Source organism: Eutrigla gurnardus, assembly GCF_963514095.1.
Source record: "Eutrigla gurnardus genome assembly, chromosome: 16".
NCBI classification, from domain to species: domain Eukaryota; kingdom Metazoa; phylum Chordata; class Actinopteri; order Perciformes; family Triglidae; genus Eutrigla; species Eutrigla gurnardus.
In genome coordinates, this window is record NC_139927.1 from 5,852,019 (window position 1) to 5,879,456 (window position 27,438).

A 27,438-nucleotide genomic window follows, 5' to 3' on the forward strand; every position below is an offset into this window, starting at 1 on the left:
CTAATAACTCATCCTTTGATAGCAAAATGAAAATATAATCTGTTGTTACTTTTTTTTCAGGATCCTGTTTTAAAGAAAGAAGAAAAGGCTGCCCCTCTTCATCTCATTTTACTAAGCTCGGTGACTAGCACTGCAGCCTCATAAGAAATAAAAATCTACATGCACTGTTTAGATGTTCAGTGTTTCACTGAGCCACACACACACACACACACATACGCACGCACACACACACAACATGGCAGCATGTCAATGGTGGAGCTTCCCTCAGGGTTTCATGGAGACGTGGGCATGTGTGCTTTAGGATGTAACCGCCGTGAAATAATCAGACGATGATGTTTCATTTAACTGATTAACTGCTTTATTCTTGGCATTCTTCAGTCACACTATAGATCAGTAGAGTAACCCATCCTCAGACAAAAGGCCTCTGTGAGTGATATTATATACTATTATTAGATCGTTAATAGTGATGCATCAATAAAGTGAAGCTTGTTACAGGAAGGTAGTTTAGTCCAGTGGGTCATCGATGGGGTTGCGAGATGATTTATTTATTTATTTATTCTCTAATTTGGGCTGTTTTTTGAAATAGCGGATATTTTTTTGTCTTTGGGCCTCAAATCTCAGAGAAGATTAGTGGTGGGCATCTCTAATAAGTGATTCATGAATCAAATTGTGCATTAAAACGGCGAGCAACATGATAGACATGTCACCAGATGTCTATTTGTTCCCTTTAGCAACCAGAAAGATCTTGTAGTCGTCTTTGTAGTCGATTTTGTAGTCGCAAATTTTAGACTTCTGCAAAATGATGGAGAGCGTCTCGCACCAGCCACATTTGGTCAGAACAAAGCAGCCCATCTGCCAGGTAGTAAACCAGGCGCAGGGATCCGCTGCGCCGCTGCAAAACTGACCTGGTCATGGTCGATGTCACAGTCCCCGGTAATGACGATGCGTTTCTCGATCCTCGTCTCCGATAGGCCGCCCTTTAACGTCTGCAACAAAATAACAACAATGCGTTGATGCCTAGCTGAATGGCTAGCATCGTCATGACAACACGGCAAAGCAGATGAGGCAGAAATATCACAAAGAGTCTAAATGTACACACGACAGCACCATTTACTTGTATTTTATACCGTAATGTGTGTGGTAGTTACATGATATTGATAGAGGTGATGGAAAGGACAACAGGTGTGTGTGTGTGTGTGTGTGTGTGTGTGTGTGTGTGTGTGTGTGTGTGTGTGTGTACCTTGGTAATGTGTGTGGTCGTGGTGGTACACAGAGATTCAGAGGTGATTGTCTGAGCAGTCATCAACACTCCAGGCTCGCCATCACTGTTACCATCCAACTGGTATCGGGGGAGACAAAGAGGGGTCATTTTCTGTTCATCACCGTTAGAAAACCCCACGTTAGATGTTTGCCGTTCAGAAATCAACTTTTCGTCACAAACTACAAAATCATTTCTCTGAGGAAGAAGGAATGAAATAATTGGTCGGCATGCACCGTTTCTAGGAAGGAAGCTTATTTGGGACATGCTTTCAAATACAAAAATAATGACAAAGAATCTAAACGTTTCACACAAATGCAATCAATGCTGCAAAACGAGAGGAGAAAATGAACAAGAGCTCCCTGTGTTTCTCAAGTGTGCACCTGTGCGGCTTCGTATGTGATGGTCTTGGTTTCCGTATGTACGATGGGCACTTCTTTTGTAGCTATCTCAGTTTTCTGGGCTGCAAAGGTGTCTGATATAGTCACCATTTCTGTCTTTACCACGGGTGGCTGGGGAGGGACGAGAGAGAGAAGTGAGGGGGGGGAGGATTAATACAAAGAGGGTTAATACATTACACCTGAGACAGTTAAGGAAACATAAAGGAACATGTTGGTATCTATGCACTAGCTTTGGAAATCTAAGTCAATATACATAGATTTGTTTTAACCATCAGAGAAAAACATTGTTATAATTATCATCAAAAGTGGTAAAACAAACACAATATGTGTGAGTAAATGCAACACATTTCATGCAAAAAAAAGAAATAAATCAGGAGCTTCCACACTCAGGCGAGTCAACATCACAAGATGCAGGACAACAACTACGTTCAGCAATGCACAAGCGACAGCTACACCAGCAGCACGGCTACAAAAAAAAACCCCAAACATCTTTGGTGTCAACGAGCAACTCAAAGTACGCCACGGCACAAACATGCATGAAAACACGGGCCCGGTAAAACAAACGGAGACGGCGACTTGATACGTGAACGGGCATGCAGAGAGGACATTTCCGCAAAGTGGCTGGCAATGATGGGTTTCCGCAATTCCGTTACCACGGCGACCGTGATGAGCCAATTAAACGGTAATTGAGAGGAGAAGCATCACTGCCAAACACGTGGAGGACACACGCACAAATACACACACACACCGACGGTGAAACACAGCATGCAAGTCGTCATGCGTTCCCCGCTTTGGCCCCATTGACTTCACAACACTGACATACGATGCAGAGCAGGAGGCAGCGACGGCAACTAGGCGTGGCGATGATGGTATATGAAGGTATGTGAAGTATGATGATGGGAGATGACACAGACATTAAGATGTGGTGGAAATCTAATTGTGTCGGGGATGGTAACGTGACACCCAACACACTGGTGCTGATGAATTGCATCATTACATGACTATGAGTCTGTTTTAACTGTACTTCCTCCGTTGAAGGCTTAAAGGAGTTTTCACAGGGCGGTTGTGAGCGTGAAGATGTACATGGGGCTTAAATATTCACACAAGCAGGAAGGAAACCGGCACTGTGGTAAAGCAGGAAGGAGAAACGAATAGTGGGTGTTTCTACAGTTGGTAGGAGGGATGAAAGCCCGAGGGAAGCTCCGCAGTCGGCCCAGTGAAGACTTTACCTCAGAGCAACAAATAACCTGTGGCCGGTGTTCTGCTTCAACCAGAGAGGCTTCCCCGTTCATTCTAGGCTCCTCCTCTTCCTCGGCGGGGGCGAGCGTCCCGGTCAGGTTCTCCTCGGGCAGCGCGTGACCGTTGGGAGGAGCTTCGTCAGGTGTCGTCATCGGCTCGTCTGCGCTTTCCTCCGCCTCCCGCTCAGCTTGTTCCTCCACCTCTGCGATCTTCACCTCTGCCTCCTCGTTCCTGGGCTCCTCTTCCTCTCGACTCTCTGCCTCTACGAGCTGGCTGACTTCACCCGGAAGGGAAGGAGCATCCGGAGCCGACGCTTCCTGCTCCGCCACCTTATCCTCCTCCTGCTCCTCCTCCTCCTCGGGTATTTGTGTGTGGCAGATGGAGACATTCGGTTGGTACTCTGCTTCTTCTTCACTCTCGCTCTCAGATGAAACGCTCTCTTGCTTTGCCGCGTTCGGCTCCACTACTTCCTCTACGACTGTCACTTCCTGCTGTCGTGTTTCCTGCTCTGCAGGAGCGCCTGCGGGGGAGCCGGTCATAACCGTGACATGTCCGGGTTTGGGTGCTATGGAAACCTCTTGGACGACAACGGTTTCTTCAATTTCAACTTCGGTTGTCTACACACACACGCAGATACATACACACGCACACATGTACACATAGTACGCAATGAGGTGCACACACATACACAACAAACGCATGGGGACAAAAAAAAAGAAGCATAACATGATCATTGAACAAAAAAAACATTTTAACCTCACATGAAAATATATATAAGAAACACAGCAAAAATAAATCTGAAACAACATGATCAAGAGTGTAAGAGTGAGTGGAACAACGAGGGAGACGAATGAAGACTCAAAGAATGGACGGCTGTAGGAGGATGACATTTCAAGCTGCCAGTGTGAGACGGAGGTGTGAAGGAAAAAGCGTCATGAATGGAAGTCTGGATGCATTAATAGAAGGAAAAGTTAGGACCACCTTGGCAGGTTCTTTGGTATCAGAGATCGCGTTATCGGCAGCAGCTGCTGCTTCCGTTTGGGGCACACACTCCTGCGTGACAGAGAAGTTACCATGACAATCAAACACACAGCAGCAGTGAAATCATCATTGTTAGCACTTAACGTCACCATAGCGATATGGTGATGCTTGTTATGACGGCACAAAAGGGGGGAGGGGGGGGGGGTGAATGTGTTACTTGAAATTCTTCATCCTTCCATCTCCCTGCTAGACCGTCTTTCATGCGCAATCAACTTGATTTGCATAAAGCATCAAGTGATTTGTAGCAGGAAGTGAAAGAGACGGATGAAAGACGAACAGAGAAGAAGATCCATGGAAGATTGATTAAAGAGGATATTGAAGGCAGCAGTTTCTTTACGTTGATTATACATTATTCATTTAGTTTAGACATCAGAATGTGCGCCACGTTAAAAGACATTTTTTAGATTATTACGTCTTAAATGTGATGCAAACTGCTGCTTCAATACCTGCTTTTTTTTAGTTATTTGTCCTTAAAGAGCTCGTAAAGAACAGAAAGATTTGCATTTACATTGAATCGACAACCATCACAAACCAAACATGGGACGGCATTCACAGCTGCTGGTTGTGTTAGATTAGGATTAGCATGCCCATTCATCATTCAGGATGAATGATCCCTGATACTGAATTACAACATTCATCCAGCATCCACAGCAGGCATTATGGACTGCTTGCGGCTCTTTAGTGCCGTTTGTGAACTCATCTAAGCATCTTTAATTAGCCGGGGCGTTACATGATGACGGAGTTTACTTTCAATGACTGAACTGAGAGTAAACCGACTCCTAAATGTTTAGCAGCAGCACCTCAGCAGCGGTTGGGGAAATAAGAAGCCCATGCGGAGCAGCGGCCGATGTGGTTACATCAGCATCTAGTGTTGGTTCGGCATTACTGCAGGCGGATGGAGCTGAACAGAAGCCAGCGCCAGAGTGTCTACTGAAAAGCACAGAAGCTATCTCCTCTTCAAGGCTCTACAGCAACACACAAACAGAGAGCGCAGGGAGGAAGAGAAGGAACGGCAACAGGTGAGAAAAGGCCGACAGAAGAGAAATCCTGAGATCGCATGCAGAGGAAGTTCAGTCAAATAAAGCAGTTCAACACCTCTACCACTTGCAATGACTATATAAACCAGAAGAGAACGAAAGGTTTGATTAGGAGATCAGAAACCAGCAGAAGGTCACGCCATAGACGGAACAGAAAAAAAAACACTTGTGCTGAAAGTATGGGATGTAAAATGTGATGCGAGTCCAGCTGAAAAGAGATAAGGAATGGTTCCTACAGACGAAGAAAAACCCCAAACAGCCCACCAAGTGATGAGTGAGCGTCACTCAGCAGGTGAAGAACACATGAGATGACAGGTGTACTTCATTGTTGTTTCCTCGCAACAAAGTGAGGACATTTCACCCGGACAATGCAGAGTGGAATGCCTCGTGCTTCTAGAATCATCCAAGACAGACGTACCACTTGCTGTTGCTGTTGAATACGTATCGTTGTAGCGGGAGAGGAGGTGAGACGTTTCTCCCACTGGTTGGGCTGAGGAGGAGAGGGAGGTGGCGCCTCCATAAAGGAGCGTTTTAGCTGGCTAATGCTAGCTTGGTGTTTCAGAACGTCGTCTTGGGTCTTATCATGGTCCTAGTGAGGGAGTGGAGGGGGAGGGAAGAAGGGCAGGGGGGGGGGAGAGTAAATGAGATAAGTATGGATAAATGAGGGATGATGGGTGGTCAGGAAAAAAAGAGGCGGGAGGGGAGAGATTGGGGAGGATGGGAACATGGGATAGATAGAAGGGAGAAGGAGAGGGAAGAAAAAGAAATGGAAAGGAGGAAGGAAAATGAAAAGAGAGACGATAAGTAAAGGATGGAGTAAAGAGAAGGCAGGATGAAGATGAGATAAATGTAATGGGAGAAGGAATAGGGAAAAGAAGAGGGGAAGGGAAGAATGAGGGAAGGAAGGATGATAAGAGGAGAGAGGGGTGCGGGGAAGGGAAAACTGGATTCAGAACAGGAACATTAGTCTGTCAATCAGGAGGAAGACAAGATGGATGCCATGCCTCACTGGAGCCTCGTTTTAAGTGGTTTGAATTGGACTTTTATCACTTTGGATTGTCTTCACCGTGTGTGACTTTGAGTATTTATAAGGAGGCTGTAGTGAAACAGGGCCTCTCCATCTTGTTGTGGAGTTTTCTCCTTTAAAAATCAGGCCCAGAACAGCAGTGCAGACTGCAGAACATGGAGCTGAGAGTGGTGATCGGACTAACCGGATCCCTTTCTCCCTACACTACCTCCGTTTAATCAGTGTCCTTTTTCTTTCCCGTCATCTTTACATCTCAACTTCTTCTTCCCTTATACTCACAGATATTACAGGATACAATCAGATACAGCGATTAGAAAATCAGATTTTATTTATAGAGGAGATGGATCAACATTTCCTCGAAAATTGGCGTAGAAGAAGATAACTAAACTAAAAAATGTTGTTGTTGTGCAACTTCTCAGCTTTGAATACTTTATACAATATACACTACAGATACCAGCTGACATCGCACCACTATCAGTCCCACGTTCCATAAAAAGAAGTGCTGTTGTAGTTGTTTTTAGTATGTTATCAAACCACGGATCACTCAACATTGGCAGCCAATCACCAGAAAACAGGAGGGAAAGCTCCTTGTGTGGATTAGGGAGGCAAGATTAGTAGAGTTAGAGGCAGCTGCCTGGCAATAATCAAACTCTTTTATCAATCAAGGATTGTATCCAGATATTAAAAAAAAAAGAAAAGCTCACAAAACAGCATTCAACATGCCCGGAGCATGCATGAGTCACGTTCACACACACCGCTGACCCTCATCACAAAGCAGCCATTGTGAACACTCAGCCTGGGAAAAGTCCTGGAAGAGCAAGTCTTCAGTGTGCTGTTGTGTAGCCAGATACGCATCGGATAAATATTTAGCATTTCATAGATTCAGCACTGAAAACATCTTAGTTCCCTTGTGGCACGCTCAGGGAGCACCGGTCATATGGTAACCTCCAGCTAACATCCCTGATCTGATCATTCAAGCAGGTTTGTTGCCGATCTAATACTAGTTAAGTGTAGCAGACCTTTTAATCGGGCTATGAAACCGAAACACTGAGCTAAAAGATCCTAAAACGCATCGTAGAGCTGAATTTAATGGGGTTTGTCACTAAGAGCTGATACTAATAATGATAAATGTAACTGCTTTAAATAGAATTGCTGACATGATTCTCAGTCATGTTTCTAAGCCTGTGTGTTCAAACTGGCTGCTAGGTGAAAAAGGACAATTAGCACTGAAACCATTTAGTATGCAAACATTTTCAGAGTATAAATAGGTCGAGTTGAGCGTAAACTTGATGTATCGACGTCCACATACAGGCATGCAACAGAGCCTGAGAGTGCGAGAGGGCGGCAGTACTACAATGTAGTACAGTTCAGAGGAAGTTGTAGTTCTGATGGCGTCAGAGTACACAGAAACATGTAATTCTTATATTCAGCCATCAGACGACGCCAATACCAACCTCCAACATTAAATTACTGTGCCTCACATAAATATTGTCCCCATGCACTCTCATTGGACTCTGGAAGGCAGACATACAGTAAAAAAAAAATTCAATGGAGAAAATTAATTTTAAATGGTAATGTACGTTGTTTTAAACCTATAAGATAAACCAAAAATATTAAATAAATTATAATCTAATAAATAAATTGAGTACAAATACAATATATTTTTAAAGTTTTAAAAATCAACAACTCAAAAGCAAACGTGTGGTGAAGGCTGGAAAATGGGTACAAGCACAAATAAACAACATGTTGGTATTATTCATTGAATGGAACACCCACTTGCACCCATGATGACACACAAAATCCAAAGCAACACCAACAGACATGTACACAAACCAACAAAACCCCAATGTGCTTTCAGCAAAACCCCAAAATAATGATGAACCACGGATATGAAGCCGAAACCAAACTGAAACCGTGAAACCATAAACCACAGCAGAGCAACCGGAAGTGAGTATTTGGGGGTGAAAGTGCCCTTTCAGTATCAGTTTTCACACTCGGAACCAATCTGAAAATGAAATGTTTTATTAGAGAAAGAGTTTTTTTGTTCGTGTAAATATTTCCAGATTGTGTAGCTAAAGAATTTTTAAAGAACTGACTGTTTCATAATGTTAGGGCAACTTCACCTTAAAAGAGATGTGAAACAAACCATCAAACCAAACCAACGCGTGCCAAGCAAACGATTGACAGACCAAAGAAAACACCCACACAGCCAATAATAGTGTGTAAACCTGAGAGAGGGCGAGCTCACTGCCTCCGAGTGACTGTTGATGTGGTAAAGTCGGGGAGAGAGGAAGGACAGGTTAGGTTTCCTGCATGGGAGCTCCACTGCACCACAAACACCCCTCAACACCTAAAAACCACCGTTACACTAGCTCTTGGCAAGGGAATTTGCAAAGCATGCTGGGTAAAGACGGACCCTACAGACCTGGGTGGGCGTGGCTTCTGCATCACCAGGGCTAAAGTCCACCTCCATAACCTTCAATGTCGTTGCCATGGCGATGGAAGTCATGACAAAAATGGGGTGGATAAGGGCACGAAGAAAAAACAAACAAAAAAACGTATGAAATGGATGATGGGAGAAGATGTTTCTTCATCCCCCCTAGCAACCTTGGTGTCAGGGAGCACGACGGGTCATGTGACCACAGGAGCCGTAACATGAAAGGAGTCACAGTTGTTTTTTATATGTCTAGCATATATAGATAGTCCTAACCAACTTTTTATGTGCGGCATTCCTTTCAGGAAATCAGCTGTTCAGAATGTCTCCAAAACCAAACCATCTACCAAGTAAAATGCTACCACTACTATAGTTACATGTACTTTTATTCAACGGACACAAATGCTACTTTGTATTCAAACAGAAGGATTGGGTGTTACAATGTTCACCACCAGAGGACAGCTTTTATTTTAGTACTTATGATTGTTATCCTTTCCAACCTGTGTTATAATCGCATGTCTGTTTGATCTGCATCCACAGCTTCATTTGACCAAAGAAAAGCCAAAAGGCCACCACAGGAATGCCGTTAATAGTTTGACGTGAAAACAGAGCAAACAACGGACAGAATCTGGGGAATCACGGTGAGTGTAACACTGTTTACTCCTAACATTCAGTAGCAATGACATACAAAGCAATAGGCTCACAGTGCTACGGGGTCAGGGAGGTCACTGTATCTATTCTGGATGTCTATCTGCATGAATATCTAATATACAACTAACCGTTCTCTGCACTACAAGGGCAAAACAGAGCAACTGAATATTTAGGCAAAGTGCTTTTAGTGGTTAAATGCTTATTTATCTTATTTAAATCAGGATCTCCCTTAATTTGATGATAATCATGACTAATTTTAAAGATTTCAAACACACCAAGTGGTTGAATCTTCATCCTGCAACTCTCCTTCCCTATCTATGTACAGTATGTATCATATAATATACTTATCTTTTCTCTATATAAACAATATGATATTTTTCTCTATTTTACTCTTACTTATTTGAATCTTTGTTCTTTATTATAAACAACACAGGGTGCAGGGATGGTCTGCAGGCAGACGATGTTGGGTAAAGGATGTGGATGTTGAGGTTGGGGATGAACGTTCAGACACACAGTTCACACATTCAAACGTAGAGGAGGTCAAACGTAGAAGGGGGTTGTTTGGGAGGTCAAACGTAGAAGGGGCTTGTTTAGGGTGTATTGCGTGTATTTATGCAGCGGGGTCGCACATCTCTTGCGTCCAGGTAGCGCCCGTGTGAGCGTGGTGCCTGATGCGTGGAGGTGTGTGCGTCGGTGTGAGAGGAGAGCTCGACTGATCGCTCGGTGCTTTCGCGATAAACATTGGCAAAAGTGCCTTTCGTTGACTGGAGACCACGTTCTCGAGGTAACACAGGGTCAGGCCGAGGGGTGTGGCTAAAATCAGGGCTAAGACCATGGACTGGCTTGCTGTCAGCATCACGACCAATAAGAAGACGACGAGCAGGCAGGGCAGGAAGAGAGGGGAAGGATTTAGGAGGTAGCGATGTATGGAAAGGGTTAAGTTTGAGCGAGAGAGGGAGGAGAGAGAGGATAAATAAGAGGGGAGAGAGGGGAGGGAGGAGGCAAGTGAAGGACAGGTAAGGGAAGAAATCGAGGGCAGGTGTAGCTGTGTTGGGTGCCAACGAACAGCAGGAACCAAACTAATAACTTTAGGAGGCAGATAGCTCTTAAGAAATGCCACAAAACGTGTACATTTGAATGACAAACAGCTCAGAATTTGGCGTAACCTGGGTGCGACGATACATTCGGGAGCTCTGACTGGCTCGACTGACTTGGACGTGAGCTTTGCAGAAAAAAGACTCAGTTTTTTTATCAATCCTGAAAATAGTTTTGTGGGCAGACACCTGTTTTCATGCTTCCCCCAAATGGAGAGAAAACACAGGATGAACGACACGTATTTAACCACACCCCTCAGAGAGAACCGGCTCCACCAATTAGGTAACCCAGCTGCTGCTGTGCTTTTGGCCTGGCTGCCCTCCTCAGCTCCATAAACCTCTGAACCGCATGTTTGGGAGCTCGTGATTGGGGAAGAGGCTGGAGGGTTTTGCGCGAGCTGTTGGAGATCAGACGCCTGCTGATCGGAGAACAGAGAGAAGGTGTTTGAGGGAAGGGCCCAGAGTGCGTGCGAGGCGCTCGAGTCATCGATAAGGTCGTCGTCTTCGGAAATGTCTGACAGGCCGTGGTCGAACTCGGAGATCGTGTCGAGGGAAGGGGGGAGGGAGGAGAGTGAGGATGACGAGGAGAAGGAGAGTGGAAACATGAAGATTGACTGATGGGAGGCGGATTGAAGGAGAGGAGAACACACAGGGAGAGAGGAAGGGAAAGGAGGAGAAGGAAACCAGAGACCCGTGTAACGGCAAGCAGCGAACAAGTAAAATAAGAAAAAAACAGAACAACCGATGCAATGTGCGTTAAAAATATCATTTCAGTTTTTTCATGAAATGATGACAAGAATGACGGCACGTAAGGGGGAGGTGACAAAAGCAAAAGGGGAGTGTGTGAATGAAAAAAGAGAGAGGGAAAGAGACATAACATTAGTCAGTGAGCAACACACCAAAAAATAGGTTAAAGTGAATATAGCCGGGTAGTGCAGAGTACAGTTGTGTGCAGAAACAGTGTCATAGGGGGCGCCGCCGCTGGACGAAGGCTACGGCGGAGGTCAGATCCACAGTGCCGGGGTGTGAGTGATGGGGGAGGGGAGGCAAAGTGGGGAGAGGGAGGCGGAGCAGGGCGCATGCATACCATACAGTAATACTCTAATATATGTATTAAGTAGAGTCCCAGGACACTCTTTAGTAGATTGAGTCATAGCAGAGTCGTGTACACCTGCCTGGCAGCCGATGACAGCTGTTCTAAAGTCATGTTCACATCCAAAGGATTATGTAGATAATCATATTTATTAGGTAGGCATTAAATGAAGACTTTCTCTGTCTCTTTCACTTATTCACAGCTTAAGGGGACAAAAGTGAGGATGCCTCCTGGTCCTAGAGGAGGCAACGTTAAGTATCTAATATTATCCTGTGAAAACAGAAATTACATCAGCATAGGACTCCTATCGTTGTATTGTAGGTGATTTAAAGTCTTGGTAGTAACCAGATAAAGGCATTATAAAAAGGTCTTTACACACCGTGGGAGATCAAACTGTTGTTTTATAAAAAATAAAGGCCTTAAGCCTCCCAAAACCCTGGTACATTGCGTGGTCCCATGGAGGTCTAGGGCAGTCACGTCTGTCTCCAATTCTTGTTACCGTGTCATTATTGCATCACAGATTTAAGCTACAACCCACTATGTTTGTCCTCACAACTTCAGATGTGGGACGAGCCCACAGCACGACTGCTGCATGGTTCCTCACATGTTTACAACTTATTACATTATTAATACACCAACTCACACATTGTTATCATGATCTAAAGGATAAAATGTTGTGTAAAAGTAAGATGAGCCAAAAATGTCAGAGCTAGAAACGTGGATTTTTCCGTCACCCACGTGCACAAACACACAAACAGTTCCTGTGGGACAACATGGCCTCTCAGCGGTAATATAATGACAACAAAGAAACAAAAAGGATTAGTGTTTAACATTAATATCTTTTTTCTTCTGTTACACACATATATCCACACGTGATGAAAACATCACACAATCACTCACCTTAGAGTCAGAGTGCAGCTCCGAGTCACGTCCATTCTCAGATGCTTCAGTTATGCTGATCATTGGTGCTAAGGAACGAGAAACGGGACCAAAATCAATTGAGAAAACACAACTTTGAACTTCTACACTTCAACACACAATAAAACACACAATAAAACAGTCAGATCCCTCTGCTGACTGAAATGGAATTCATTTGTCGTACAAAAAAACACTTTCTACACTGCTCTTTGGTAGCTCTCTGGTTTGAAGAAGTTGTAGTATAACTGCAATTAAGGTATAGTTTGGATCATTTGAGTTGGAGTTGTATGGGGTATTTATCCATAGTCTAGTATAGTGTATTACCTTCAGTCACGCCCCCAATTTCAGAGAAATACGCTGACTAAGGATAAGTACCTCGGAACTATCCCTTTAACAAGGCTGTTGGCTTAAAGTGGAATAATGTGTCCAGCAGGGGGCAATGTAAGACAGTGGAATAATCATATGAAAACACACAAACACATGAAACAGCAGTGCACAGCTGCATGAAGTGGGATCTGTAAGCCCAAACACAGAAAACCACAAAAACAAAACGACGCGCATGTGAAAATCACTTATTTGAAATATGAATTACCAGCGATATTTACAATAAAATGAAGATGAAATGAATGTGATCATTGCTCAGCCATCTCTCTCTCGCTGCCATGACATGTCAGTGACTGCTTGTACTCCAGCTACATGCTGCCTTTTTCCTTTTTGGTAGATACACATAACATTCTTTCCATCGCTTCTTCTCTCGTTCTCCGACTCTCACTGTGTGACAGGAAACATATGCTGCAGCTATTTCCTGTATCTGGTCAGACACAAGCATTTTACATACAGACACACAGACACACACACACACACATGCATGCAAACCCTCCACCCATTTCCCCACGTCCATCTGCTTGTCATTCCTTCCACTCCTCTTTATGTCCGTCTGTCCAGTCATCAAATACTGATTAGGGTCAAGCTGGAATACGTCTTTCTGTGTGTCTTTGTGAGGTGTGTGTGTGTGTGTGTGTGTGTGTGTGTGTGTGTGTGTTTGTGTTACCTCCATCCAGGCTGCGGCTAATTCGTTTGGACGAGGTGCGTTCGAAGTTGGGCGCGGGGCGGTCTATGAGGGAGCTGGCCATGCGGGTCTGGGCCTGGGTCCGCCCGCTGTAACGGAACTTCGAGCCCAGAGTCAAGAAGCGAGCCTTGGTGGGCTGTTCTGGTACGGTTAACCTGCAGACAACAGACAGGGAGATAGAGGGACGGAGGGCGAGAACGATGGGTAAGTGAGCCGAGGGGAGCGTGAAGTTTAAACCGTGACATGTCACAACTGTATGTGAATGTGCAAGAGAGGCAAACTGTTTCCAGGCAGCTCTTCCTTCAACAGGATATTAAAGCTTATTCCTCTCTTCTCTTACACACACACATACAAACACACTGGCGGGGAATACAAATGCAACAATCACGAGCACATGGTTTATCTTTCGTGTGTGTACTAGTGTGTATGAATTGCCCCGGGCATCATACTGATTAAACAACCGCAACCGCAGCCTTTTATTGAGCCTGATATAGCTTCCATTCCTCCATTGAATGTTACCAAACAAGCTGTTTTGATCACCCAAAACCTCCAGATTTGAAATCTCTGAAATCCAGCGTTTCATAGTGTGTATTTCTACCTGAAGAAGCTGTGATTCTCCACACAGGTTTTCCACAGCCTTTTGGCAGATCGATGATTCTGGAGTTTGAATCCCACTGTGCTCTCGAACTGCTCCGTCTATAAAAGAAGTAAAAAAATATGACATTTTGCACGTATAATATGTTACGAGTACTCTGTTATTCTACCAACAAAGATGAATTTAATGTGCTGCGTTCGTTTGCGTAGGTATTCATAGAGTACATGTGGGTACAAACCTCTCCTGGTCGGATCTTGATGTAAAAGTTGTTCCTCTTGTATGAAATTTTCAGTATTTTGGGCCAAGCGAAACGATTTATTCGGAGCCTGTCTTTGTAAACCAGGAGTCCGTTGGCGCACACACCTAGCATGATGTCAACGCCCTCAGAGTCCTGTAATAATCAGGGGGAAAAAAAGACACATTTTGTAATGAAATAATGCATTCATCTCTGTGAAACATGTATGTGTGGCCTGTTTGTCTAAATCGGATCATACTGTACATCAATTGATTTTTAAAGTAGTCTGCTTTAGGTCAACACAAACTCAATTGTCTCATACACACACACATGCACACACGCACACACACAGTCAATCAGTGCAACTGTAACATGGTTAGCTGATAGAATAACTCCCTGACAAAGCTTTTAAGTCCAAGGCCATCTGGTTACGGTAAGGTATTGATTACAGTACTAAGTTTACACAGGAAAAATCTGTTGTACTAATGGGAGGATGCACTATGTTGATAATGGACAGTTTGACTGGGACACACAAGCATGTCACATGGCCTTGACATGCTATCAGCTACTCATCGATCCCCGTGCTGCCTGGCGAGACACGTTTTTAGCTTTTTGGCTCGGACACACTGACCAAATGGACGTAATGGGGAAACTATTCACCACTTGCTTTTTGTGGTTTCCGCGAGTTAACAATGAGGGACTTGGCCTCTCCATTACCCTACAAAACCCTTAACATATGTATGGGGTCATATGCATTTCATTTATTATGAAACGTCTTGCTTGCAAATTGATAATCATGCAATTCAAATTTGATCAGAATGGTTCAAATGCATCAAACTTTATTTCTAGTCAACATAGAAAAGTGCAATATGTCACGATACTTGCACATCAAATTAACGGCACAGGACAGAAATAGTCCTGCCCCTTAAATTCCCACAACTTTGGTATGCCAGAAAAAAAAAAACGTGCAGCATTTGAAACACTCTCTGCTGCTCTCATCTTTCCCCCTGGTTCCTTTTCTGTGTTACAAATAAGTGGAGCATGCTTAAAGGGGACATGCCTCTTTCTCTCTTTGAAGGATCTGTCCCCGTCTCGCTCTAACCTTACCTCTGACAGTCCGTTATGTCTTTGTCTTCTCTGTATCCTCAATCCTCTCTTTCTATTTTCAGACTTCCCCTCCCACATAAAAGTCCCCCATTATTTCTTCCCGTCTTCCACAGAGATGCACAAAATAACTCATGGAAACAAGCACGCACTCTGCCGATGACCTGCTATCCTAGTTAGAGAGACTGGCTGTTCCCATGGCAATGGCCTCTCTGAGTGTTTGTACAGCTGACACACACACACACACACACACACACACACTCAGATGCAGTGACACAAACATTCAGACCCACCGACAAAGTCTTTCCACATCAAAGAAACTGTGCTAATCTCCTGATGTCGACAACAATGAGAGAAGAGGGGATAGAAAAGGAAAAAGAGAGCAAAAGGAGAGGAGTCATCCATTTATTCATACCTTAGCATGGTGCATGTCCACCCCATACATGGACAGTTTCTTGGCATTTTCTAGAAACTGGACATCGGCCTGTGCTGGTGTCATTCCCCTAAACACAGAGAAAAGAAAATCACTACAAAGACCCTCAAATTAGCAATATAACAGTGGCATAAATGTATATGGAAAGCATCCAGTTATGGCTCCTTCACTACAGGTGTTACAAATATAAGTAAACACAGCCTAAAGTTGTTAATGACAAGGACATCGACTACTTTTGTCTACATGACCCCATTCTCGCTGACCTGTGAGACTTGTGCAGTTCAAGAATCTTCTCCTCCATCTCTTTGTTCTGATTGGGCGCAAAGGTCAGCTGACTGGCACTGTCCAGAGGCTGAGGCTGGTCGGGTTCATAGTCACCAAACTCTGCCTGTGAACCAAAAGGAGAAACACCATTTCACAAACACTGGTGCATAAAACAGCCACGGATAGGTGGAAAATGTGCACAGACTCTCAGGGGTGCCGCAAAAATCATTTGCTATAAATTATAAAAATTGTGCTGAATCATTAAAAGTGCATATCTAGAGATGGGGACCATTTGCATTAATAAAACAAGCATTTTTGTCCATAACTCGCACCCATGTTAGCTTTAGGCCAATACAAACTGATGTGATCATACAGCAATGAGTTCATTATCTGTGCATTACTGAAAGTCATTTATAGATAAGTGCATTTACATCTGGATTTATTAGGACTATGCCAGTCTTGCTATTGTTGAGCCCAAATGCAATTTAAATATATATGATTTTGACAATACAACAGTGATATGAACACCATTAAACAGGTCTGAAGTATTAAGGTTGTAAAGTTTTAGTATATAAATAGTTCCAACACCCCCTGGTGTATTGTACCTGCAATGTGTACGACCCCAGCAGAGCGTGAGTGACAAATGAGCATGGCAGGCATCCAGAAGCCACATCTTCACGGAGCTGCAGACACAACAGGTACCTACAAGAGGGCAACGGGTTGGGTTTTAGTAGAAACATAGTCTAACACATAACAACAACAGAAAAAAACTCGTTCTAAGCACTTCTTTAAACTGAAACCGGCTCCATTGTTCATGATGATAATAAAGCAATCCAAGCAGCCAAATGGCTTCCTGTGAGGCCTGAGCACGGGGGTCAGCCGGTGCGGATTAAATGTCTTTGCTGGTACTGTGGGTATAACCTTATCCTCACCATGACATACCCATACTCAGACGCATAACACGTGTGCTTGCAGTTAGTGAGTTGCCCAGTGGCTGTGTGGATTTAGGGCCGTGTAAGCTGTCCCCTGCTGCACACCTTTGTGGAAGAATTCATTAAGTGAATGGAACTTCTGTGTGAATGACTAATTCAGACACCTCAGGGTGCTGGCTGCCGAAAAAATGTCATTCAAAGTCACTTTGGTGGGACTTGCTGACATGGAGGCTTAATCCCCAGTCATCCAGTTACAGGGCCTTTGTTCACTGGGCGAATACATTGCCTCGGGACAATAACGCCACGTTAACGACACAGAATGAAAAAAAGATTGAGACCTGGGAACCCTATGAAAAACAGGTATGCAATTGCATTAAAACTGTCTTTTATTATTTAACAGAAAGTGCAGAAAATGCAAAAATGAAAGGAGAAATAACAGTCTGTGGAGCCCCACAACGCAGGTCTACGGAGTGTATGCATGTTAGTGAGCGTGTCCTCGATTAGCCTTCAGCTCCAACCATCAACAGTTGTTTGGCCCATTAGACATACACTCCAACCTAAACGCTGTGTGCTGGGAGCATGCCCCCTGTATATGTGCGTGTGTGCATGCATATGTACAAGTTTAAACGAATGAGCAATGTGCACGATGCCAACTTGTGTCCTCCTAGACATGCAAATCAATTTTCAAAGTGAGATTTTAAAGCTGTACCAAGCGATAGTTTATAGGTGAAGTGATTATACCTCATTAACAATCCCAAAGATAATTATTACCTAATTCTGCGGCTCGGCACGCTCGTGCACAGAGCTTCTTTCAGCACATTGTTTTGGTTAAGAGCCCCTAACTTTAATGAATCAGTTCTCATTCAAAAGCTGATGAATTGACGCTACTTGGTGGTCAACTATAGTTAGATAATTAGCAGCTAAAGAGTTGGAACTGTTTGCTAACTTTAACTACTTAAAAAGGTGATAATTTGTCAATGTTTGTTTACAGGTTTTTCCATTGCTTTTTATGGCCCTAAAAACAAAGAATGCAGGTTAAAGTAAACACTGGTGCATCTCTAACGTGTGTGTGTGTGTGTGTGTGTGTGTGTGTGTGTGTGTGTGTGTGTGTGTGTGTCTGTACCTGGTAATGTCTTCAGTGAGTAGTGAGGGGTCGGGAGGGTAGAACTTGACATTGAAAGCAAACTGCCAGTTGTTACCTGGAGAAAGAGGGATTGTTGATTAACAGCACAATCAAAAATCACATGGATATTAAAACTAGAAATCAAAGCCTAAAATGGGGGGTCTCAGCTTTATGATCAGGGTTGGTTTTATTTCTAAGCAATTCCATCCATCCCTCTGTCCATCTCGCCCATCTGTGTGTGTGTGTGTGTGTGTGTGTGTGTGTTTGTGTGTGTGTGTGACAGGCAGAGAGAGAGAGAAAAGTGGTTAAGAGGGCAACTAATGCAGAACAGATTTCAGTCAGTGCTAAGCCTGGTACATCATGCACGCTTGCATACAAGCGCACACATGCAAATACAGCAGCAGATCTGGTATTGCATAACCTCGCTCTAGCTTCGTCAAATACCAAACTGTAATCTTTATCATCATCATCATCATCATCATCCGAAACAATGGCACGCAACATCAGCATAATAATAGCTACGTCGAGTCATAGTGTGGTTTCCCATCATACCAATGTTTCTTTGGCTTTAAGTCCTATTCTCGTTCCTACAGCAGGCAATATCGCCCTGCTTGCTCCGCCCCTTTCTGCATCGCTTGGTGCCACCCAACAACACACACATGTGCACATTGTGAACGCGCAACCCATATGAGATGGGGATCACGTTGTCGGGGAAAATGCCGTCCGGTAAAAGCTGACATCACATCGAGACCATTTCCTCCTCCAAGGTCAGACACGAGTCCGGGCGTGCACGACATGTGAACGTGCACGCGCAGCACATACACACACATGCGGACACATAGCCTTCACAGCTGCATCCCAGAGGAGCGGGAAGAATGGTGGACACTGTGGAAGGACGTGAGGGAACTCAACAATGACACGCACTGTCAGGAGGAGATGGAAACGACGAGCACTTGAGGTGAAAACAAGGTGAAATAGTTCCTGTTTCATGCTGGTGGACACTTTTTTCGTCCCTTAACATATAGATATGGAAAAATCTTTAGTCCTGTTTCCTCTCCTGCCCACGAGCATGGATGTGTGTCGGTGTATGCAATTTGTCTGGAAGCGTTATTGTTTGGGAGTCTCTCTCGTGACAATTTCATCTTTCTAGACGACCACGTGCCATCCATAACTCCACCCAATGACGGAGAGAACATACACATATTGATACATGCGCATACTAACCCACCTCCCTATGTGCACTGCTCTTGGTAGCATGCAATAATTCGTCTCATCCAAAGGTTGACTTATTGCTTTAAATTCTATTTCTACATAATATATAACATATGCATGCTTAAGTATATACTTTCATCATAGAAAGTGAATTGGCTGCATGACAGGATCAGCAAGGTGAGACACCATAGAGCACCATAAAGGTGAGTTTGGTTGAGGGAACATGTGTGCTGCTGTTAAACATTAACAACAGCCACACGCACTGGAGAGAGGTCTACTGCCTGGACCAAATCCAGACTCTGCAGCCTTTCTGCTTCCAGGGAAATTCAGCCTGACTCCACGAGCGAGATCAAGTCTGTGACATCTAAGAAGCCGCTCACTTGCATGGATCGAGTTTCATTTTTATTGGCTCCAAGTCTGATAACAGATACTTCATCCTATTGGAATAAAGTTCGCCCCTCTTATTTTCCTGCTGTCGCACTTCCTGTTTGTTGCTTATCATCTATTTTATCGCGATCAGATTTAACTCATTTTTACATATTTTTTTATCTCTACGTTTGCAAACCACAATGCCACAGACACACCCACGCAGCTATGGATATAATGAGCTGCATTGTGGGAAGGAGTCTAGACAGAACCTTCATACTCCCGCCACTAAACAACAACCTCGAGGAAATCCGTGGAGCAAACGTGATAACTGGGATCGCAACGTTTGTCCAAGTCTTACGGTGGACGATTGGAACAGCTGTTTTGAGATCTGTATATCGCAGGGCTTTAAAAACACCTTTCCAAAGTGATTCACGGGCCCATAAAAAAAAGGTTCAAGGACAAATGTCTAGCCCGGTCGGAGTGACGTAGAGTGGTGGCGGCCGAGTGTACACTGATGGTAGTTTAGAGCAGAACGGAGTCAAACCTGTCATTTGTGTGGTGCTGTGTCTGTACACATGCAGGCAGAAATATCCACATCACGTGACACAGCCTCTCTCTCGCTATACACATTCACACACACAAAAAGTACACAAATGAACACACGCCACCGGTTGCGTACCACTCATCCATGAACCGCAGACACACACCGTGACACAGCCACAAAAACGCAGGCATGCATGTTCACCACACACACACTGCGGTGCACACAGAACCACACGGAGTCTGCACACACCCGGCTACCTCAGAGAGGCTCATTCTAAAATAACACTTTACGAGCCAAAACGAAATGGGTTTACTAAGTCGTTCTCTTAAAAGTGCAACTTGAAGTTTTAGACTGTGTGGTAAAGTCTGTTTTGACTTTAAGTGAAATGTGAAAGCAAGAAAGTAGCAGCAAATTAAAAATCAGTCAAGCTTTTTTTTTTAAGAAAAGACACTTTTATGAGCGAGAGTTACTGGTATATTCTTCAAAAGCCCTCAGAAAATGATTTATGTAGGACCAGAAAAATAATAAGAAAACGACGACATCAAACTGGAGAAAAAGCAACCTGATTAATTTCAATTCTAACAAGATCAGGTTTATCATTGTGCATATGTGTTATGAACATAGTCACATGCATGCATTGAAAAATAAAACAAAGCTTTAATTATGCTTGGTCGCTCCACACACTTGACAGCTGTCTACCAACAAAACATGAGATGCCTCACCTCCCCCTGCATTCATAAATTAACGACAGTTAATATAAAGAGATTGATAAATAATAGAGGCAGAGTGATCACACCTTGGTAACCTCTTTGGTGTGGCCAGCCCTAGCAAGACTGCTGTCGTTTGGTCTCAAATGTCTCTGGCTTTGTTTGTTTACCCCTTTAATAAGGGGATACTTGAGCTCATTAATTAACTAAGTATTTATATTTTATACATTTCCTTTTGGGTGAGAAGTTTGGGACGCTGTATGTGTGAAATAACTGGGATGGATGGACGGATGGACGTTAACTAAGGAAGCAACAGTGTGATTTGAAAAATAAAACTTACTGCGTATCTGTCTCTTGATTTCCTTGGTGGGATCCAACCAAGCCTGGAGTGAGCGAGCGAGAGGAAATGAGACACAGAGCAGGAAGAACGTTAACTTCTATCATGAAACAGTGCCAGAGACAGTATACAGACGTCCATGTGTAGAGTTACTATATGTGTACATTGCTGACCTATTTGGCATACAGTATATCCTGCATGTGTGAATGCATACCTTCTGTTCATGGCTGTCCGTGTACGAGAGTCCGAAGTAGTCTTTCTCCATTAGGTTCAGGTGCTCGCACACCTTAAAGAACACGTACTGGCCCTTGGCACGTTTCTGCAGCGAGAGAGGGATTAAAAGAGAAAGATTAGAGTTTGTATATTACTTGACCAGTGTCATATAAATCTTGAGATTTATGATCGTGACGATATGTATGGTTTGGTTCCATCGTCTCCATCAATGCATCTCTGTTTCATAAATTCTGTCCCATTATTCTACTCCTCTTTTTCTCCATCCCGCCATCCGTCTCTGAGCAACGCATTCCTTCATAGTCCCGATGGGGGCCTTAGTCATAAAATCCTCCACACTCAGCTATGACAATGACATTTAGCACACAGCCATGTGCACGCAAACACGCAACAGCGCCCTTTAAACAGACCGAAGGTCATCAGAGCGGGAGGAAAAAAAGATGTGAAGAATTCATTAAATAATGTTCATTTCTTTTCAGTTTGTCAGCACAGCTTCAGTCTAACACTGTGCAGACACACACAGACACACACACACCCAGAGTCACAGACAGAGTTACAGACAGGGCAGTGAGCGTGGTGAAAGTGGAAGACGATGAAAGAGTGCATTTTTCTTCTTTTGCGAAACATCTGCGGTATTTTCCTATACTTGGTCAAAGACGCACATTCACGCACTCACAGCGGAGTTGCATTCTGAACGCCCAAAGAATGTGAGAATGTGACCTTTTGGGGGTTCCTGTGTCTGTGCCAGCGTGCCTCCAAGCAAGGCACTACCTCAGAACAATTGTCACAAACCATTGGATGTCTGTCACACGTTTTTCCAAATGAGCACAGTTCATGTCAGGACTATTTACATATTGCCAAGCTAACTATTGATCTTCTCTGGACTATACGCCTTTTTCATTGCCATGCAGTTGCTAGGGCAACAGCTTTGGTCCAAGTTTACTTCCTGCCCAGCTAGAGCATTAACAGACTTTTATAGAAATTACTATAAAAGTTGTATGGGCTTAAATCCCTTCATAACCAAGTACCAAACTGCTATGAATCTGCTATGATATATCATATAAATATAATCAGGAAGAAGAAGTAAACTATATAATGATCATATAAGAGCTAGAGGGACGAAGGGCTTGTCCGCATCTTGTTTTTCTGCATAAACATAAGGCGGTAAATGCGCTGCTGCTCCATGCATCAAACCCAAAGCAACCATGCCTGATATATACAAACACTACTTGACTCATGTCCGAAGCCGACTGAAATTCTATGAAATGGTACTTAAACCGTGTGACACTAAAATCCTGCTGAAACCTATACTAATGAAATTCTTAGTAACAGCATTAACACCATGTGACACTAAGACTCGCCTTTGAAAGCCACTGTTAGGAGGCAGAAAATGTCTGGATAAGCTTTCCATTCAAGGCATTACAACCAATAAAATATGCATTGAGTTATTACACTGGGATAAATGTGATGCCATTGGCAAATTAATAGGGCAGATGGAGGATAGAAGAATAGATGTGAAGAGTTAGAGCATAAACTGGTGAGTGTGTGTGTGTGTGTGTGTGTGTGTGTGTGTGTGTGTGTGTGTGTGTGTGTGTGTGTGTGTGTGTGTGTGTGTGTGTGTGGTGTGTGTGGTGGAGGCCTGCTGGGCAAAACAGAAAATTTAATCTCTGGAATGCATTGTGCATCTCTCCCTCTCGCGACCTAACTATGCCAGTGTGTGGAGGGTGGGATAGATGGATGTGTGTGTGTGTGTGTGTGTGTGTGCGTGCGTGTGTGTGTGTGTGTGTGTGTTCAGGACAATAGCAGATAGTCGCAGTATCAGCATTTTCTGTTGCGAGACAAAGCAGCTACTGTTGAAGCGGTCGTGGACACTCACAGGCACGCTGTTGGGTGTGGACATACTGTAGATTAGGGAAAAGGGTTCGCCGTGATAAAGTTGCCGGTTGAAATCCCCAAAACCAAATGGGAAAAAAATCAAGACATGGCAAAATGCTTGCTGTTCTTTAGAGGGGGCCCTTGAACCGGGAACTGTTAACAGCTCCGGGGAGACCTGGACGGTGGCTATTCTGGGCAGTGAACGTGAGGGATTGTGGGAATGTGAGGAAGGGTATTGCTAAAAAAAAACATTTGTAGTCAAATTATTTATACTCATCTCTAAATTTCTAACCTAAAAAGCTGCTAATAAGTTGTTACAACAGAGTCCGTCACAACAGCATGAAGAACATGTGTGTTGTGAGTATCTGTATGGTTGAATGTGTGTAGAGGGGTCTAGGGCACGTGCTTGTTTGGAAGTAGCAGATGCTGAAAACTAATCTGGTGGGACCCTCATAATCTGCCAGGTTTTTGTGTGTGTGTGTGTGTGTGTGTGTGTGTGTGTGTGTGTGTGTGTGTGTGTGTGTGTGTGTGTGTGTGTGTGTGTGTGTGTGTGTGTGTGTGTGTGTGTGTGTTTGTGTGTGTGTGCGTGTGTGTGTGTTCTGGTCACCAGACAAGCCCTTGTAGCGTGTTCTGCATTTATCCCCTAAAACATGCCCCAAACAACGTGAGCGGGTGCTTCTGCCATAACTGCACTTTAAAGTCAGAAAGTTAAAATACACCCACTCCCATACTCTCTCTCTCTGTCTCTCTCTCACACACACAGACACACACACACACATACAATCACACGCACACAACATCTGATCCTATTAGCAATTACATCATTAACATACTGGCACTCACGTGTGGCCTACTTGACCAGCAAAGAGAACACAATGTGTCGGCCCTCTCGTCGCTGGTTGTAACCTCCCTCTTATAAATAACAACAACTTGTTGATTTTTCCCGTTAACAGGGCGGGTATCTAATCAGTCCCTCATACACTTCAGTGGCCTGATCTAAATCAGAAATGCTGATAATCATAGGGATTATAGGAACTACTTTATCTTGCACCATGACACATTGAAGTCGAGAACTACATGGATGTTCTAACACATTCTGTAATTTTGTACACATCAGCCGTGACACATTGGATCGGTGCCGTGTGATCATGACAGAACTAACCTTTATCCACTTATTTCTTTCATCCAAACCGATTAGTTATGGAATGTGCTTGAACAATTTTGCACCAGCATAACAGGACATTTACAAACAAAGATATTCTCGTTGTTTAACCTCCACACCCACGTTTGTGTGTGTGTGTGTGTGTGTGTGCCAGTCTCCCAAAGTTTTGTCCAAGTCTTACCTCGACCTCGCAGGTGAAGTCGGTCCCGTCCAGGAGGGTCACGTGACACACCACCAGCTTCATCTTGTTCTTCCTCACCAGACGAAGGGGAGACTGGAAAATGGAGGTCTGGCTTTCTTTCCCTCCTCCTCCTCCTCCTTCAACTTCGCCTTCCACCTCTCCCTCCGGTTCCTTCTTCTGCTCCTCTGCTCCTTCTCCCTCTGCCGTCACTGTGGTCTCCTCAGGACTTTTCTCAGGACTCTCTTCCACCTTCTCCTGGTTGGCAGGCTGACGGGAGATAAATGATGCCAAACCACAGTTACACACAGGGTTCCCCCGCTGTGGCCGTCATGTAAAAACGTCCAATCATCTCTTAAAAAGTCATCGTTTGTTCAGTAGAAAGAAGGAAATCTCCTAAAACCAACCGACGTAGAAGAGAAGACTGTGTTCCCTCTATCAGTCTTCTTTCGTAATTCTCTCTTTGCTTTTGCTAGAAGAAGAATTTGCTCTTAGAAACGGCAGGCGTTTCTTTTGGCCTGATTACTGTAATGTTGATGTCACTGGGTGGGCCTGGATGGCTTAATGTGATCACTGGATGGAACAGTTTATGTGTGAGTGAGTGTGTGTGTGAGGGAGAATGGATTTGAGTGTGTGTGTGTGTGTGTGTGTGTGTGTGTGTGTGTGTGTGTGTGTGTGTGTGTGTGTGTGTGTGTGTGTGTGTGCGTGTGTACAAGAATTGTCATTAAACTTGAATAACATTTCTACGACTTTCTACACAATTACAGGGTATTTCTTTCTGTAATTAACTTGGCACAGGCTTTGCTTTTTTTATACTCAATTGCAGGTCCAATGGCTACGATAGAAAACACACCATTTTTAAGAATAGGTCATATTAACCTGGCATGCCCCCAACAACAATATACAGGTGTAACCAGTCTGGTATCGCCACCTTTTAAGATTCAGCAGTAGATTAAATCCTTGCCAAGCCACCACTTACTGATATTAACAGTAACAATGATATTAAGTTAAGTATCGGCTTAGTGTGATTTTTATGCTTCCACACTTTCCTTTGCACCGTCTCCCTTCCTCTCCTCGTCATTGAATAACTTCAGGGCATATTTGTGTAACGGGAGAGTAAATAGAGACGGATCACGCCTCAAACCAAACTGACATCATCATCTGCGAGGAGCCTACTTTATCCTCCCACCTCTCCCGATACGCTCCGTACGGTCGTTACCTCAGTGTCGGCGCTGGCGGTGGAATGAGATTCGGCTTCTGTTTCCTGCACTTGCTCCGACTTTTCTGCCTCTTTCTCTTCCACTTCCTCTGCGTGACCGTTCACTTCTGGGGCCGGCTCGTCCTCCTTCTGTGTCACCTTGCTAACGGCTTCCTCTGTGGGCGGCACCTCCTTGGTCGGGGAGGTCTTCACGGGTCGGGAAAAGAAAAACAACATTAAAAACCCAACCTAAATACTAAATAATTCATAAGTTATGATTAGAACATAAAACAACTGCTGCCTGATAAATTATGCAAGGTTTTCTAATCAGCCATGACAGGGGAGTAAGTGTATACATGTATAGTCTAGTAACTTTTACCTGGCTCTGAGACTTCTGCTTCTTAAGCCATGTTGGCAGGTATCGAGCTATTCCTTTGCCGTCTTTTTCTTTCTCTTTCTCCTTTTCCTTCTCCCCTCCCTCAGCGTTGGCTACTTCCTGGTTTTCTTCGGTCGCCTTCTCCGATTGGTCCGGCTGAGCGGCTGACTCCTCAGCTTTCTCCTTCACCTCTGTTTCAGAGCCCGTTTCTGTCGTCATGGTGACACGTTAACCTGAAGAGCGAGGAAGGAGAGCGATGGGAATATTAGATTCAATGTATCACTAAGTCACACATGAATATTTGTATTGAATAATGACAGTATTTTGTTTTGGCTGCTGGATTATCACAAACTGGAGAAAAATCAGACAGCCCCACTGAATTTGGCACAGACATAAATCTTTCATGGCATGCAACTAGAATATGAGTCTGGAGTATCTTTTATAAATGAGCCACATGGTCCCATATTTTTTTATCTTTGAGATTGATCAATGTTTCCATTTGCAATGGAAGTAATTATGAAGTAGTATGTTAGTAGTAATGGGTCTTGGGTCTTTTACTTATGTCATGTAGGGAATATAACCCATATTAGTGTTATATAAGATATCTGATTCTGGCTCACATCTGTTAGCACATGAGCTCATAGCTGTTTGAAACATTATCTCTTAGACTGGAGTCGTCCAAGTCTCTGAGTACACAAAAACACACTCTCAGAGTTGAGAATGTCATTATGTCACAACAAGTTTCATCTGGGTCAACAGCTGGTTACGACAAGTCTCTCACACACACACACACACACACACACACACACACACACACACACACACACACACACACACACACACACACACACACACACACACACACACACACACACACACACACACACACACACACACACACACACACACACACACACACACACACACAGCAAAAAAGATGAGGAAATTACCCAATTCTTATTATCTGAATCATCGGTTTTACCCCGCAGCTGTGGTCAACACACACACTTCAACCCAAATATCTTTGGCAGCGCTGTCCACACACACCCTATCACGGCAACAGACATGGTAATGCAGCATGACACTAATTTGCTGATAACACTAGATGACCATGACATGATGATGTCTTGAGGGTAGGATGAGGTCAGAATGTGCAAACCTGCCCACTAACGGTGTCTACCTTCATACGCTGTACACAGTCTGCTCTGGTCTGTGTGTTTTCAGTGTTTCAGGCTGAGTCATACACTATTAAGTCATTGTCATCCACTGTGCTTTCAGAGGTTCTTAATACTTCTCAGCCT

The 27,438-nt window shown here is 43.9% G+C and overlaps 1 protein-coding gene across 13 annotated transcripts in view; it reads right to left on the reverse strand.

The window, feature by feature from the left end:
• epb41l2 (erythrocyte membrane protein band 4.1 like 2) overlaps positions 1-27,438 on the reverse strand; it is a 44,281-nt gene that overhangs the window by 4,721 nt on the left and 12,122 nt on the right. Inside the window, exons 2-24 of one of the 13 annotated variants that reach the window (XM_084031158.1) lie at positions 26,141-26,370; positions 25,783-25,968; positions 24,567-24,833; positions 21,332-21,436; positions 21,121-21,163; positions 17,949-18,024; positions 16,499-16,595; positions 15,893-16,017; positions 15,612-15,699; positions 14,096-14,248; positions 13,861-13,958; positions 13,245-13,417; positions 12,176-12,243; positions 8,429-8,479; positions 8,232-8,264; positions 7,458-7,517; positions 5,395-5,565; positions 4,740-4,904; positions 3,880-3,951; positions 2,889-3,515; positions 1,642-1,770; positions 1,241-1,339; positions 906-986 (exon numbers count right to left, since the gene is read on the reverse strand). In XM_084031158.1, coding sequence (XP_083887284.1) covers positions 906-986; positions 1,241-1,339; positions 1,642-1,770; positions 2,889-3,515; positions 3,880-3,951; positions 4,740-4,904; positions 5,395-5,565; positions 7,458-7,517; positions 8,232-8,264; positions 8,429-8,479; positions 12,176-12,243; positions 13,245-13,417; positions 13,861-13,958; positions 14,096-14,248; positions 15,612-15,699; positions 15,893-16,017; positions 16,499-16,595; positions 17,949-18,024; positions 21,121-21,163; positions 21,332-21,436; positions 24,567-24,833; positions 25,783-25,968; positions 26,141-26,356 — 3,183 coding nt within the window. In that variant the 5' untranslated portion in view covers positions 26,357-26,370. Of the gene's footprint in view, positions 1-905; positions 987-1,240; positions 1,340-1,641; positions 1,771-2,888; positions 3,516-3,876; positions 3,952-4,739; positions 4,905-5,394; positions 5,566-7,457; positions 7,518-8,231; positions 8,265-8,428; positions 8,480-9,664; positions 10,797-12,175; positions 12,244-13,244; positions 13,418-13,860; positions 13,959-14,095; positions 14,249-15,611; positions 15,700-15,892; positions 16,018-16,498; positions 16,596-17,948; positions 18,025-21,120; positions 21,164-21,331; positions 21,437-24,566; positions 24,834-25,782; positions 25,969-26,140; positions 26,371-27,438 lie in introns of those variants that run through there. The other 12 variants (XM_084031162.1, XM_084031164.1, XM_084031163.1 and 9 more) reach the window with 12 other exon arrangements.